The sequence below is a fragment of the Miniopterus natalensis genome, chromosome 7 (assembly GCF_054644295.1).
Source record: "Miniopterus natalensis isolate mMinNat1 chromosome 7, mMinNat1.hap1, whole genome shotgun sequence".
Lineage (NCBI taxonomy): Eukaryota > Metazoa > Chordata > Mammalia > Chiroptera > Miniopteridae > Miniopterus > Miniopterus natalensis.
Window position 1 is genome coordinate 12292436 of NC_142087.1, and position 15812 is coordinate 12308247.

The 15812-nt window shown below is 43.1% G+C and overlaps 1 protein-coding gene across 2 annotated transcripts in view; it reads left to right on the forward strand.

Moving 5' to 3' along the window:
• Positions 1-15812, forward strand: part of EDEM2 (ER degradation enhancing alpha-mannosidase like protein 2) — a 29166-nt gene that overhangs the window by 9840 nt on the left and 3514 nt on the right. For both annotated transcript variants that reach the window (XM_016213178.2, XM_016213179.2), the window contains 5 exons: positions 4207-4418; positions 6615-6756; positions 8245-8369; positions 11890-12034; positions 14945-15066. In XM_016213178.2, coding sequence (XP_016068664.1) covers positions 4207-4418; positions 6615-6756; positions 8245-8369; positions 11890-12034; positions 14945-15066 — 746 coding nt within the window. The remainder of the gene's footprint in view (positions 1-4206; positions 4419-6614; positions 6757-8244; positions 8370-11889; positions 12035-14944; positions 15067-15812) is intronic.

A 15812-nucleotide genomic window follows, 5' to 3' on the forward strand; every position in this document is an offset into this window, starting at 1 on the left:
CCGTTTGAGTTTATTCTTGTGTACAGTGTAAGAAGGTGGTCTAGTTTCATTTTTTTGCACATACCTGTCCAGTTTTCTCATCACCATTTATTGATAGACTATCTTTGCCCCATCGTATGTCCCTTCCACCTTTGTCAAATATTAATTGACCATAAAGGCGTGGGTTTTATTTCTGGGCTCTCTGTTTTGTTCCGTTGATCTGTATGTCTGCTTTTATGCCAGTAACATGCTGTTCTGATTACTGTGGCCTTGTGGTATAGTTTGATATCAGGTAGCATGATTCCTCCAACTTTGTTCTTTTTTTCCAAGATTGCTGTGGCTATTCAGGGTCTTTTGTGGTTCCACATAAATTTTTGGAATATTTGTTCTAGTTTTGCGATAAATGCCATTGGTATATTGATAGGAATTGTGTTGAATCTATAGATTGCTTTGGGTAGTGTGGACATTTTATTGATGTTAATTCTTCCTATCTATGAACATGGTATATGCTTCCACTTACTTGTATCTTCTTCAGTTTCTTTCTTTGGTGTCTTATAATTTTCTGAGTACAGATCTTTTGCATCCTTGGTTAAATTTATTCCTAGGTTTTTGGGAGTTTTTTATGCAATTGTAAATGGGATTGTTTTCTTAGTTTACCTTTCTAATAGTTCATTATTGGTGTATAAAAATGCAACTGATTGCTGGATTGATTTTGTATCTTGCTACTTTACTGAATTCATGTATCAGTTCTAGTAGTTTTTAGGTGGAATCTTTTTTTTTTTTTTTAAAGCTATCATTTTTTTTTTTTAAAGATATCTTGATTTTAGAGAGAGGAAAGGAGGGGGAGAGAGATAGAAACATCAACGATGAGAGAGTCATTGATCAGCTGCAGCCCGCAACCCGGGCATGTGCCCTGACCGGGAATCGAACCCCGATCTCCTGGATCCTAGGTCGATGCTCAACCGCTGAGCCAAGCCCAGCCGGGCTAGGTGGAATCTTTATGGTTCTCTATACACAGGATCATGTCATCTGCAAATAATGACAGTTTTACTTCCTCTTTTCCAATTTGGATGCCTTTTATTTCTTCTTGTCTGATTGCTGTTGCTAGAACTTCCAGTGCTGTGTTGAATTAGAGTGGTGGAAGTGGACATCCCTGTTCTGTTACTGATCTTAAGGGAAATGCAAAAACTTTTAGTTTTTGCCCATTGAGTATGATGTTGACTGTGGGTTTGTCATATATGGCCTTTATTACTTTGAAGTATGTTCCCTTTATTCTTACATTGCTGAGAATTTTTTGTCATAAATGGGTGCTGGATTTTATCAAATGCTTTTTCTGCCTCTGTTGATGTGATTATCTGGTTTTTATCCTTCATTTTGTTTCTGTGGTGTATCACATTTATTGATTTGCCAATATTGTACCAACCTTGCATCTCTGGGGTAAATCCCCCTTGATCATGGTTTATGATCTTTTAATGTATTGCTGGATCCGTTTTGCTAATATTTTGTTGAGGAGTTTAGCAGCTATGTACGTTAGGGATGTTGGTCTATAATTTTCTTTCTTTGTAGTGTCTTTATCTGGTTTTGGAATTAGGATAATGCTGGCCTAGTAAAGTGAGCTTGCAGGGTGGGTCTTCCCTCTTCTTGAATTTTTTTGAATAGTTTAAGGATAGGTGTTAGTTCTTCTTTGAATGTTTGGTAAAATTCAACTGTGAAACCATCTGGTCTAGGACTTTTGTTTGTTGGGAGATTTTTTTATTACTGCTTCAATTTCATTAGTTGTAATCTTTCCAGATTCTCTGATTCTTCCTGATTCAGTTTTGGAAGATTGTATGTTTCTAGAAATTTATCCATTTCATCCAAATTGTCCAGTTTGTTGGCATATAGTTGTTTGTAATATATATATTTTTACAATCCTTTGTATTTCTTTGGTGTCAGTTGTTACTTCCCTTTCATTTTTTATTTTATTTGGGTTCTTTTTTTTTTCTCTTGATGGGTGTATCAAACTTGTTTATCTTTCCGAAGAACCAGCTCTTGGTTTCATTGATCTTTTGTATTGTTTTTATACACTCTATTTTGTTTATTTCCTTTCTTCTGCACACTTTGGGCTTTGTTTTTTTTCTTTTTCTTTGGGGTTGTTCTTTTTCAAGTTTCTGTACGTGGAAAGTTAGATTGTTTATTTGAGATTTTTCTCGTTTCTTGAGGTAAGCCTGTATTGCTACAAATTTCCCTCTTAGGACTGCTTTCGCTGTGTCCTATAGATTTTTGGGTTGTTATGTTCTCATTTTCATTTGTTTCAAGGTATCTTTTGATATCTTCCTTGATCTCATTGTTAACCCATTCACTGTTTAGTAACATTGGGTTTTTGGGAGGCATGAAACAAGATCAAAAAGGAGAAAGTGCTTGGAGAACACAAATACTGTTGAAATGGGAGGGACTTATTTTTAGCTAAGCTGTGTGCAGGGCTGCAGACCAAGCCTCAGTGAGTTTGTCTGGCGGGGCAGTAGCTGGGCTCAGCAGCATCAGCTAGACACGCTGGACACTGTGTTCCCTTCAGGGTGTGGTGGAGACTGAGGGTTGGTCACACCCAAACACATCACGCTACGCTTTCCACCAGCCTCTTGGCCACCTCACTTCTCCCTTTCACACAGTACTTGCCTCTTGTCCTTAGGGAAGAGCTGAGGAGAGTGAGCGATCTGAGCTCAGGTCTCACTCATGGCTCACTGCCTGAGTGTCTCCTTACAAACATCGTGTTCAATGTGATTCATCCCTAGAGGAAACTCTGCCTGGTTGCTCTTTTCTTTTGTATGTCATTTAAGAAAATTTCGTACTGAGAAATAACCAAATTGAAAAGTGCATATTGGAACCAGTACCAGTGTATCTACCACTGAAGCCATGAAATATAATTTTGTCACTCCCCCTCTGTAGCACTGCTTGATTTTTCAGAAATATTCCTTTGAGCCCTTCTTGGCTGTGACCTGCATTCTCCTTGCTTGCCACTCATGCCTTCCAGATAACAAATTTCTCGTCTATAGCAAAGCTGCTGAACGTTGTAGTTCTTGGAAGCTTTGATGACTTTGTTCACACTTTGGTGACAAACAGCCTGCTCTGAGTTGTTTGACCTTTTGGCCTGGAGAGGAATGGCTGCCTGTGTCATTCCTTGCTTTGAATCGGAAAGTACTGGGGTGGGGTGGGCAGGGCATTGGGCTTGTGGGGAGAGGGACAGGGAGTGGGACCACGGCAGGCATTCTCACCCCAGCTCTGTTTGGCTCTTTCTGTGTGACCTTTGAGTTACTTCTTTGCAAGCTTGACTTTTCCTACCTGTAAATTGAGGGTTGGACCATCTCAGTGGTTTAGTGGTTTATGTCCATTAAAATAATAATTTGACCCCTAAACTCTTTATTTAAAGTTGGGATCTCATACTGGCTCCTGTGTTTAGAGCTGTAGATGTTTCATGTCAAAATAGTGTTTAAAAAGTGTATGAGGAGAATCAGAAGATACAAACTTCCAGTTATAAATAAGAATTGGGATGTACTATACAACATGATGACAATAGTTAACACTGCTATATGACGTTTTTGTAAGTTGCTAAGAGAGTAGATCCGAAAAGTCCTCATCACAAGGAAAAAAAAATTTTTTTTTCTTTTTGTATCTGTACAAGATGATGGAGGTTAACTAAACTTATTGTAGTAATTGTTTCACAATATATATGTCAAGTCATTATGCTATATACCTTAAAATTATACAATGCTGTATGTCAGTTATGTTTCAATAAAATTAAAAGAAAAAATTAAAAAGCATATGAATGGCTTCTAATCGGGCATGCTTTTCAGTGTGCCACAAGCCCCACCACTCCCCATGGTCTAAACACCTGCTTCACACTAAGTTGCCTGCCTGGCCTTTGAAGGTAAAGTTTAAAATAAGTAAAAATAGCTCCGTTATAACTAAAGTGAGCATGTGTGGCATGTGACAACCTAGAGTGCAGCCCACTGCTTTCTTTCTTGTCATGGCCAAGAGTCCAAGGGTCATGTGGACCACTGTTTGACATCATCTGACTTAGGTGGCCACTAAGGGCCCTCCAGTGACATACTTCCTTCTCTGGCTCAGTCTATAGTAGATCGTCCAGGAGATAAAGAGGGAAGTGGTGGCCAAGGCCTCAGGCTTTGGGCCTATATCCAACCATTCCTTCTTCCCCGCTGCTGTCTGGGCTCATAATTTATGGTTGTTCAGCCTTTCAGACCCCCACCGGCATGCCATATGGAACTGTGAACCTGCTTCATGGTGTGAACCCGGGAGAGACCCCTGTTACCTGTACAGCAGGGATTGGGACCTTCATTGTGGAATTCGCCACCCTAAGCAGCCTCACTGGTGACCCTGTGTTTGAAGACGTGGCCAGAGTGGCCCTGATGCGTCTCTGGGAGAGCCGGTCAGATATTGGGCTGGTAGGTTGGCTGCACCCTTCCTGTCTCAGTCAAGTGAGCCACCTTGGCCCCTGCTTACAAGGCTCAGGGCTCTGAGTAGCAAGTTACAGTCCAGCCAGAGGCAACTGAGGTGACCTCAGGGGTGGTCCAGCACTTAGGCTCATGATGCCGAAAGTAGACCAAGCATCCAATTCATGTTTTGGCGCAGAGAGAAGAGAGCATGAGAGAACATCCTCTGGCAGGGAAAAGGGGCTGTGTTAAGCTTTGACTTCTTAAACTTCTTCGATTGCTAGGGACTGGGTGGTACGCTTCATGCCCCCTTAGATGGTCAGCCCATCTGGTCCTCATTTTCACTGTCTATTTTTGTTTGTAAAACTGTGTGCCTTAGAACACTGGTTCTGAGAAATGATGAATGGCTATTCCATGAAAAAGTGATTCCCAGTCAATTAAGTTTGGGGAATACTATATATAGGTTTTTTTTTTTTGGAGAGTCATAATGCACATGAGCAGGTTAAATGTTATTAAATTCTATAAAAAATAAATCTACTCAACTTTGCTTAACTCAACATTTCCCAAGCTTATTTGACCCCAGAGCTTCCTTTTCCTCTCTAATACCTATTAACCCATGGAAACTTAACACACTCAGGCCACTTGATCTCTAAGGTCAGTTTCAGCTCCTAAACTGGGCAATCCAGTGAAATTTACAGTAACTGAGCTAAAACTATCCAGGAAATACCATTAGATTAGTCAGAATTTGGTTTGAGCCAAACCTTTCTATATCGAAACTGTGTGATCCTGAGCAGGCCACTCAACCTGTCTGATCCACAGTTGCTTCAGCAGTGATGATGATGTATTTATACATCCTTTGCTGAGTCATTGTAACTTATAAAGACCGTTTACTGAAAGTGACTCAGATAGAGGCACATTTTATGCAAAGTCTAGTTCTAAGTCAGCTTGAAAAGTGAAACTCCTGTGAGCAATCCTTGAAAATCCCTTAGGAAGGTGCCTCACTGGAAACCTATAGTAACTCTGTTATTAAGTCCAACACAGGCAGTTTTTTCTCTAGCCCTGGAACCGTAGTGGACTCTCTGGGTGCCCTGCTTCTATCTTCTCAGCCCTTTCCATTTTTGTGCACACTGGCCTGTCTTCCAACCGCCATTATCCATGTCTCTTTGCCTACCAGATTTTTCTGGTGTCTGGATCCTGCTGTTTTCCTTTGACTGGAAGTACCAGGACTTAATGCTAACCCTGGAGCAATTCTCAATCAGTGACAGATGCTGATGAGAACTTGCGGATAATCACCCCAGTTCTCTACCCCACGGGTGAAATAATACTGAGGCTCCTGCTCTATGTTGACTCCCAGAGCTGCCCCTTGGAATTGAGCTCCAGTTCCCATGGTGGTAGCTTGCCTGATGGCACACCCTTTATGGGCTGCCTCCTTTCCCTGCCTCCCTTTACTCCTCCTCTACCAGCGTTTCCGGGGACTCCCCTTCAAAATCAACTACTTGCAGTCTTCCTTGCTTAGGGTCTGCTCCCTGGAAAACCAACCTAACAGAACAGTTAGCAGTTGCTTTGATTGAGTAAGAGATGAAGTTGTCAGCTTCCATCAGGTTCTAAGTTATATGGACAAAATACCTCTTCATTTAAATGTTTTAGATTTTATTTTAAAATGGTTTTACAAGTCACATGGTTCACAAGGATACAAAAAAGGTCACCCAGTGTATCTGTGAAGTCTCCTCTGACTCCTGCCCCCCTACCCAGTTCCTCTCCTTACAAGTAACCACTCCATCAGTTTCTTGGTTGTACTCCCAGAGTTGCTTTATGGAAATATGTAAAATATGTCTTGTGTCTTTAGACATTGGAATCACATGTGGAGTTCTGAGAAATCTAAGACAGATTGTGGGAACAGCAAGTTCTCATCTCCCAGCTCATACTCATTCTAGACAGGGCATAAACCTCCAAATCACTGTTTTTCATTTTTTGCCCAGTGTGGATATTAAGTCCTCATAAATGTGCATGATGTGCATCTCCACTGTACAGATATGCAGGAGAGCTGGGCATGGTCCACCCTTGCCCCCAACCCTATATCCTGATAGCCTGCATGTCTCTGAAGAAGCACTGGGTTGCCTGCCTCACATCTCACTAGGCAGTAAGGGGTGCAGGGAGGTCCTTGTTTTATCGTGGGCCCTCTGTTGGGACTACCTGTTTCTCTTCTAGGTTGGCAACCACATTGATGTGCTCACTGGCAAGTGGGTGGCCCAGGACGCGGGCATCGGGGCTGGTGTGGACTCCTACTTTGAGTACCTGGTGAAAGGAGCCATCCTGCTTCAGGATACGAAGCTCATGGCTATGTTCCTAGGTAAAAGCAGGGTAAGGGGGCTTTCTCATGATTGTTCCTGTTGACATGTGCTTTATTTATAAACTTTCAGTTGCTCCCAAGTGCGTAGACAATCAGTTTTGAATACCTAAGTCTGCATTCAAAGCTAATACGGACATATGCTGCTCCCGTGATGCCCACTACACCACTTGCCACCTTCTTGCAAGAGACAACTGAACCACACTGCTCTTTGTGTGTGGCCTTAGACTTCTTATTTCTTGGCCATTGCACATGTGTTTCCTTTGCCTGGAATACCTCGTTTTCTGTTTTCATGTGCCCAAATTCTACCCTTCAAGGCCCAGCTTAAATGTCACCTTGCCAAGAAGTAGCTTAATCCTTCCTCAGAATTTATGTCCTTCAGCTTCTCTCTTGCAGTCAACTGTTACAGCATCCATGCCTTTTTCATCTCTATTTCCCACAATGCTTTGCATGAGGTGAGGCATAGATTAATGCCTGTTGAATACAAATATTTTACCCTCCAGGTCCTTGGACACTACTAATAATGATATTGAGGAATTGTTGAGCACCTAATAACTGTTATTATAGCTACTATTCATTTGTTCAACAAATATTTATTGAGTACCATTGATGTGTCAAGTGCTGTGCCAAGCACTGAACATGGATGATTTTATTTATTCCTTAAACACTATTTGAGATTCTTATTTATTTGCATGTGTATTTGGTGCTTCACTCACTCAGTATTACTCATATTTATTATGTACTATCACCCTCGCCTGTGTGCCTCAGTTGGTTGAATGTCGTCCCGTGCACTGAAAGGTTGCTGGTTTGATTCATAGTCAGAGCACATACTCAGGTTACAGGTTCGATCCCTGGTCAGGCTGCATGTGGGAGGTGACTGATCGATGGGTCTCTCTCACATTGATGTTTTATCTCTCTCTCTCTCCCTTCCTCTTTCTCTCTCTCTAAAAAAAAAAAATATATATATATATATATATATATATGGTACTATCTTAGTGTTGGGGATTCTGACACCAACAAAGCAAAGTCCTGGTCCTCATGGATTTATAATACAGGTATAGGTTCAAGTTCTCTCTAGAATGTAAGCTCCCTGAGGACTGAGAACCTTCTTAGACTTGTTTGCCACCCCTGGGTGCCTTGTGTTAGGTGGGTGCTTAGTGAATATTGTTGGGTGAATAGATGACTGAACAACCCTATGAGGTATATAACATTCCTCTCCCTACTTTACAGATAATAAGCCTGAGGCTTAAGAGGGAGGAACTTGCCCAAGGTCACAGCTTGCAAGTGGTAAAGCTGGAGCTAGAATTTGAGCCTGGAAGTTTGACTCCAGACCCCAGGCTCCTTCCTCTCTGCCTCATTGCATCCTAGTCTGCTTTGAGGCTAGACCATCATGTATAATCCTTCAAAAGTTTAAGTCCATGCTTCTGTTGCCAAGGGCTGCCTGTCATGTCCCCAATCACTGACATGTCCGTTATTCCATCTTCACTGCAGAATACAACAAAGCCATTCGGAATTACACCCGCTTTGATGACTGGTACCTGTGGGTGCAGATGTACAAGGGGACTGTGTCCATGCCGGTCTTCCAGTCCTTGGAAGCCTACTGGCCTGGTCTGCAGGTAGGAACAGTCAGGAGGGTGGCCATTTTTCTATGGAACTGGCAAAGCAAGCTTGTTCAGATATAAAAGTCAAAGAAAGTAGTTTAGTTGCTGAGTACTTTTTTTGGAGGGACGGCTTAGGGATGGAGGAGAGACAGAGTGAATTAGACAGATTTAAGATTCTGTCTCACTGAATTTTCCAGTCTGCTATGGAACGTTGTTAATATAAGGGGGAGAGTGTCTTCCCAGGCTGAGCAGTAACAGACACTGGCAACAACCACTGCTCCGCTAGGCATTTCTGTCAGATCTCCTCATTCCTGACAGCAGGCCTGAGAAAGGGCGTGAAAGCAGCTGGGCCGCTCTGTCTGCCATCATTTTGTTTTTCCATTACACAGTCTGACACTTGCAGCTGGAAGGGATTTTAGAGCCATCTAGTTGACCCCCTCGGTGTACCAAATTATTTTTATAAATTAGTTTTTGTTTTTTTATTTCAAAGAAGAGGTAATAACATGGGTGTGGTGGTAAATTTAAAAAGCACAAAAGGGAATACCTTGAAAAGGAAGTCTTGAGCCCCACCTTAGGACCCTCTCCCCAGTCCAGCCCGTTATCTGTATATATTTCCAGAAATCCGCATACGTAAAGATATGAAGATTTATATCCCTCTTTTTTCTTTATCTATATAGGAACATATACTTTTTTTTTTTTCACCGATTATATCTTAGAGATCATTCTTTATTGATACCACATATTTAGTTTTACCTTTTGTGTTGTTAATTCTCAGCCCAGGATATTTTTTCCATTGATTTTTAGAGAGAGTGGAAGAGAGAAAAACATCGATGTGAGAGATACACATTGATTGGTTGCCTCCTGAACCTGCAACCCACGCATGTGGTCTTGACCAGAAATCAAGCCCTCCACCCTTTGGTGTGAGTCCCAGTGCTCCAACTACTGAGCCACACCTGCCAGGGCTAGTTTTGCCTTTTTTAAACAGCTGCATGTATTCCATTGAATAGATACACTGTAATTTATTTAACATTATGTACTTTTAGCCAACCCCCTTATTATACAAATGGGGTGACAGGCTCACAGAGAACTTATTAATAACACTAAAAACTGATCTCGCTCTCCTAGGATCTTCAAATTTTATTGCTTGAGTGCCCCCTAGAAGAATTTTGAAAGACTAAAAACTAAAGCACCCCTTGCATATTTTTAATCTCATGTGTTTGAATAGTTGCATACAATTCCTTTTTCTCCTCGAATTCATATTTCCATTCTACTCCCCAACAGAATTTTATTCTAATTATTATATTTTATGCTGAAAAAACCTTATTGGTACCCTATCATATGCCTCTGTAACAAAATTTGGATGTAGTACATAGAAATTAAAAATATTTAAAAATTCCTGTGACCATAGGCTGTGAATATTCAATTTGTTTTCTTTGAATAGTTATTAATTTATAAGTGACTAAAATAACTAATAGCTTACAGTTTTTTGATGAATAATTTTAAAACCTAAAAGCAGTTTTATTGGAAATGTATTTCTTAATGAGATTTTTGGAGCTTTCTTATTTTTAAGTAGTTCATAATAAATATTTATGAGAAAATGATTTATGCCTTGTCGGTTTGGCTCAGTGGTTAGAGCGTCGGCCTTCAGACCGAAGGGTCCCAGGTTCGATTCCAGCCAAGGGCACGGTCCTTGGTTGCAGGCTTGATCACATGTAGGGTAGGCATCCAATCCTCTCTCTCTCCCCTTCCACTCTCTCTGAAAAACAGTGGAAAAAATACCCTCTGGTGAGGATTAAAAAAAAGATTTATGTGTCAGGTGCTTTACTCAGAAGCACCACAACATGCTGAGCTAAGTGAGTCTCATAAATGAAGAAGGGAGGCTTAGAGATGTTAGATTTGTTCATTCACTTATTCATCAACTATTTGCATGCCTTCTGTGTTCCAGGCCCTGCTCCCCTCATGAAGTTTATGGGGGCGAGACACAAAGAAGAACTTAAAACAGATAAATAGATAAAATAATAAATTGCAATGAAAGAAAAAAATGAGAGGCTAAAATAGAATATTGGATGGGAACCAACTTTAGACGAGAAGGCCTCTCAGATGTGATGATAGTAAAGCCAATGCTTGAAGAATTGGGGGCGGGGTCATGTTCCGGAGGGAGGAAATATGTGTGAAGGTCCTAGGCAGGAAAGAGTCAAGTGTTTATCGGAAACAAAAGTAGCATGGCCACAGTCCAGGGAAGGAAAGGCTCAGTGGAAGGTGTCAGCAGTGACCAGCTTTTGCAGGGCCTTGAGGGCCATGGCGAGTCGTCTCAGCTCCATGCTAAGCCCTTGAGAAGCCCTGAGGTCTGGAGTGTGTCATAAAACGGTTACTCGGGCTGCCTTGGGGACAGTGGGCCTGGAAAGTGCAGGAGGACAAATGGTGGGATGAGCAAGGAAGCCTTTGAGGTCATCCCAGTGTGAGATGCTGGTAGCTCTAGAGATAAAGAGAGAAAATTCTTGATGTTTTGGAGATGGAATTGACAGGAACTGCTGATGGAATGGATGTGGGGTGGGAGGTAAAGGAGGAGTCAAGGACAACCACCAGGTTTCTGGCGGGAGTAACTCTGTAGATTTACTAAAAGGAAGAAAGGCAGGAGTAGGGAGATAACTTGGTAGGACAGTGAGGGAACCAAGAATTTTGCCTAGGAAAAGTCAAGTTTGTTCTATCCCTGATACATCCAATGGAGATGTCAAGAAGGTCAGGTGTTTCTCTGAGCTTATGTTAATACTAATAGCTACCTAGCCACAGCTAGTAAAATGACAAATGCATATATCCTCTGATCCAGCAGTCTTAATTCTGGGAAATTTATCTTACAGATACACTTTGCATGTGTTTGAGGCGACATATGTACAGGGTTATTTATTGCAGCATGGATATAGCAAATAGCAAAAGATCAGAACCAAGCCAACTCGCCATTCATAAGGACCTAATTAAATTATGTTCCAAGCAATGGAATTCTATGCAGTAGGAGGAAGGAGCTCTTTATGTACCTACATGGAAAAAATCAAGATAGGTTGTTAAATGAATAAAGGGAACTGCAGAACAGTCTATTTAATCAGCTATATTCAATGTGAGGGAAATAATATATACTCATACATATGTGCTTATGTTTATAGACTAATACAAAATGCTTATATGCTGGGGTGGAGGGCGGAAGTGAGACTTAGTACAGTCAACCTTTTTCCTGTTCTTAAGATTTTGAACCAGATGGCTGACTTACCTATTTAAAAACTGTTAGTGGCCAGCATTGACTGAGCACAGACTGGCAGCGGGGACTTTGTATACAATCTCTGTCCCTCACAACAATGTATGAGATATATTTTGTATCTTATAGATGAGGCTCAGAGCAAGTACGTGTCTGGTTTGAGCGAGTAAATGGCCCCCCCAGGGTTTGATTGCTGGCCTTTTTGGCTCTAAGGCTTTCACTTTTCCCTGAGGTTGTGGGGTTGTATGCCTGGTAGCTGCCTGCCTGACAACCAGTTCTCTCCCACAGAGCCTCATTGGGGACATTGACAATGCCATGAGGACCTTCCTTAACTACTACACTGTATGGAAGCAGTTTGGGGGGCTCCCGGAATTCTACAACATTCCTCAGGGATACACGGTGGAGAAGCGAGAGGGTTACCCACTTCGGCCGGGTAAGCAGCATCTCTGGCTGTTGGGTTTTGGGCGTCGAGTTTGGCTCTCCAGACCCCAAATCCTCATGTCTTTAGAGGTTTCCATGCCTCAAGTGTTCAGAGGTCCTTTTTTCCCCCCCGCAAGGAATTACTTATCCTCACCTTTTCACATAAGGAAACTGGCCTGGTGGGTTGAAGTGATTTGCCGAAGGCTGTGAGTATAGGAGCTACGTCTGGAACTCAGGCCAGGTCTCCTAACCAAGTCTTAATGCTCTCTCAGACATGAGCAGGGGGGTAAGATGGGAAAAGCTGCATTGGCTCCTTTCAGTTTCTGCCATCAAGATTTCAGAAGTTCAGGCAAACTTCCTGCATCAGTGGGTCAGGTAAGTTCAGCTCCCACAGTGAGGAATGTTGGAACTACGGACTTTAGGAATGAATCATCTGACCTCATCCACCTCACTTGCAGCTCGGAGAAGAAAGGACCTACACGGAGAAGAAAGGACCTACACGCTAGATAAAGTCGTTAAGTTCCTTTCCAGCTCCCATCCTCAGATTCACTGCTGGAAGGTTAAATGTTGCCAGGAGGGAAGGGAAAGGGGAACAGGGGAAGGAAGCTTAGTCAGCACACACAGTCATCCCACCCCAAAATAGGCTGCATTACCATTGTCTTAGCCTTTTCACACCTTCATCTGAAAGCCTTTTAGCTGTGGGACAGGCCTTTCGGTACCCTATTTCCTTCCTCCTCCAGCACAAGTGGTTGTTGCAGGACTTGGGGAGGGCACAGAAGAGGCAGTAAAACAGCCACTGGGAAGTGCAATCTCTTCTGACTCCTTAGAGTTGGCTGTTCTTGGTATTTCTCATGCATTTATTCTCATGGCTTTTTTTTTTTTTTTTTTTTTTAACTCTCAGAAGGTATCATTTCCAGTGTTATATCGGTAGATAAAATGAAGACAGTTTGGGACTAAATGTGAGACTTAGGCTTGTGCATTTTCAGGATTAGAGGAACCCTGAGATGTCTTCTAATTGAAATCCCCTTTTAATAGCTGTGTCAAGTGGTTGTCTAGTCTTTGTGTGGTTACTACTAGTGTCAGGGAGCTCACTACTCACAGAGGCACCCTGTTACATTTGCAGGAAAGGCTGGCAGGAAGGCATCAGTGGAAAGTAAGGCACCACATCCAGGGATCCGGGAATGCCTTGGTCCAGTCACCCTTCCTACCCTAAAACAATAGCAAACGGGAGATAAGGTACTACTCTATTATTAGATTAGCCGGTGCCTTGTGCTCTGGTATGTACCTCTGAGATGCAGTGTTGACGCACAGAGACTACCCCACCCTAAGTCCACATCTAAACCGTCTTCTAAAGAGTTGGCGGGATATTCAGGAAATTAAAGCAATTACTAGTACACGTAGGCCCATGTGTGAGGAACAGAAAACCAGTGGCTGGCCCTGGGTGCACCAGTCCAGCCAGCTGCTAGAAGCAGAAGGGAAGGCTTCCTGGGACAGCACTGTCTTTTCTTTCTTGAACACGCACAGTGTGCTCACCCACCGGTGAACACATCCCGGTCTGTGTCTTAGAATAAGAGCATTTAGGTTAGCAACTGTCTAGAGGCCTTTGGGGTGGGGGGTGGGGGAGGAGAAACCTGGGGAGATGGGCAGAGATCTTTTCTTCAAAAATAAGAAATAGAGTTTTCAGTAATGAATCAAAAGAGAGGAAAGTGCTGATCAAGGAGGAAACAGAGAAGGGCGTAATCAGGAGGAGAGGTTGGTATGGGGAGGGGACAGTTCTCTCCTCTGAGGAAGGGCAGGTGAAGTAGAACAGCCCATTCAGTGGTAGCTTCCACCCCCTGGGGCCATCCTTGAAGTCAGATCTTTCATTTCCATAAAGCTTTTCAGATATTTGAAAACAATAAGCACATTTTCCTGGGTTTTCTTTTCTCCAGAATAAATATTCTCATCTGGACCAACTCCTGTTGGCTAATATTCATCTTCAGATGGGGCCCTGTCTGAACATCAAAATCCAGTTGTGTAGATTAGGGCAAGACTGCTGCCTTGTTCTGGGCACAGTGTACAGATGGCTGCATCTTCGCTAGATCAAAGGTTGGCTCTTGAACATGTTGGCCGTCATGTTTTGTTCCATCCCATCTCAGAAAGGGCCTTACAATGACAAGTTCATATTCTTTAAGTTTTAGGATTAGGTGGAGCTGTGAGTGAGGAAAAAAACCATAGTAGCTTCATTAAGATAGAAATATTTCTCTTTCATGTTCTGGCCTTATCTATGACCCTCTACAGTGTCAGAGACCCTAATCCCACACCTGGCTGCTGGGAATGGTTGTTAGTCTTGGCAGCCATGTACTTGGTGAAAGTTAGGGGTCCCGTTACTAAGGGAAAAGGAGGGAACAGATACTGGGGGAGAGGGAGCCGCCTCTGCCGCCTCCTTTGTCCCAGAGACTGGCTTCCTGTTTCTTCCTTGGTCAGGTTTCTTTTTGTGTTTTTTTAAAAAAATATATCTTTATTGATTTCAGAGAGAGGAAGGGAGAGGGAGAGAGAGAGAGAGACATCAATGATGAGAGAGTTGTCATTGATCGGCTGCCTCCTGCACTCCCCCTGCTGGGGATTGAGCCCGCAACCTGGGCATGTGCCCTGACCTGATCCGGAATCGAACCACAATCTCCTGGATCCTAGGTCAATGCTCAACCACTGAGCCATACCGGCTGGGCATTCCTTGGTCAGTTTTAATGCTAGTCTCCACTGAGCTTCAGGCTTTGGGTCTGTTGGCTCTGGAAACTCAGCATTGAGTGAGTTGTCCCACGTTCCTCCTAGCAGGGGCCCTGTAGACAAGGTATGGAGGGGAGGAGTCCCTCATTGCCGCAACTGAGCCTGAACCTTCCCTGATCAGCCACTGAGTGAGGAGGGTTTGCTTTGGATCTTGCAGAACTCATTGAGAGCGCCATGTACCTCTACCGTGCTACGGGGGATCCCACCCTCCTAGAACTTGGGAGAGATGCTGTGGAATCCATTGAAAAAATCAGCAAGGTGGAGTGTGGATTTGCAACGGTAAGTATTTCCATGGTTCCAAAGATTGGGAAATGTCTGCCTGCTACTAAAGAGCCTCGTTAAGGGTGGCCCGTTGGGAGTTCTGGAATATTAGCCCTGGAAAGGGACCTTTGAGATGTGTGCGATACCTTTATCTCACAGATGGAGAGTCTGAGGAACAGCGGAGAGCCTTGCTAAAGGTCACATGGTCAGTAGAAGTGGAGCTAGTATTAGTTGCCAGGGTCTTGACTCCACTCCCTTGCCGTTCTCCCCGCATCAGATCCTTTAGCTGTTGGAATAGGCTACTTGGCAAGGGTGAGTTTTCTGAAAAGCCCTACAAAATGGATTCAAGAAGGGAAATTCAGAGGCCCGTAGCCTTACATTCAAACCTGGGGATCCTTAATGAACAGCCTTACTAGTCTCCAAGATATTTATTGACTGTGTTTCCATGGGCCAGGCCCTGCGCTAGGCAGAGGGTTACAGTGATGAAGGAAGACCAAGCCCTGAACTAACATTTTAGGATGGGAAACCATGAGCGAGTGCCTGGGAGACAGAAAGAAGGCCAGTGTGGCTGGGGTGGAGTGAGCGAGGAGGAAGTGAGAGGTCAAGGCCCAGCAGTAGGCAGGGCCTGGGTCACTCAGGGCTTTGTATCTTCCTGGAGTGGGATGCCTTGGTAGATTTACAGCACAGCAGTGACATGGTCTGATTTTATTTTAGAAAGATCATTGGCTGCTCTGTGGAGAATGCATTGAAAGGGTCAAGAGTGA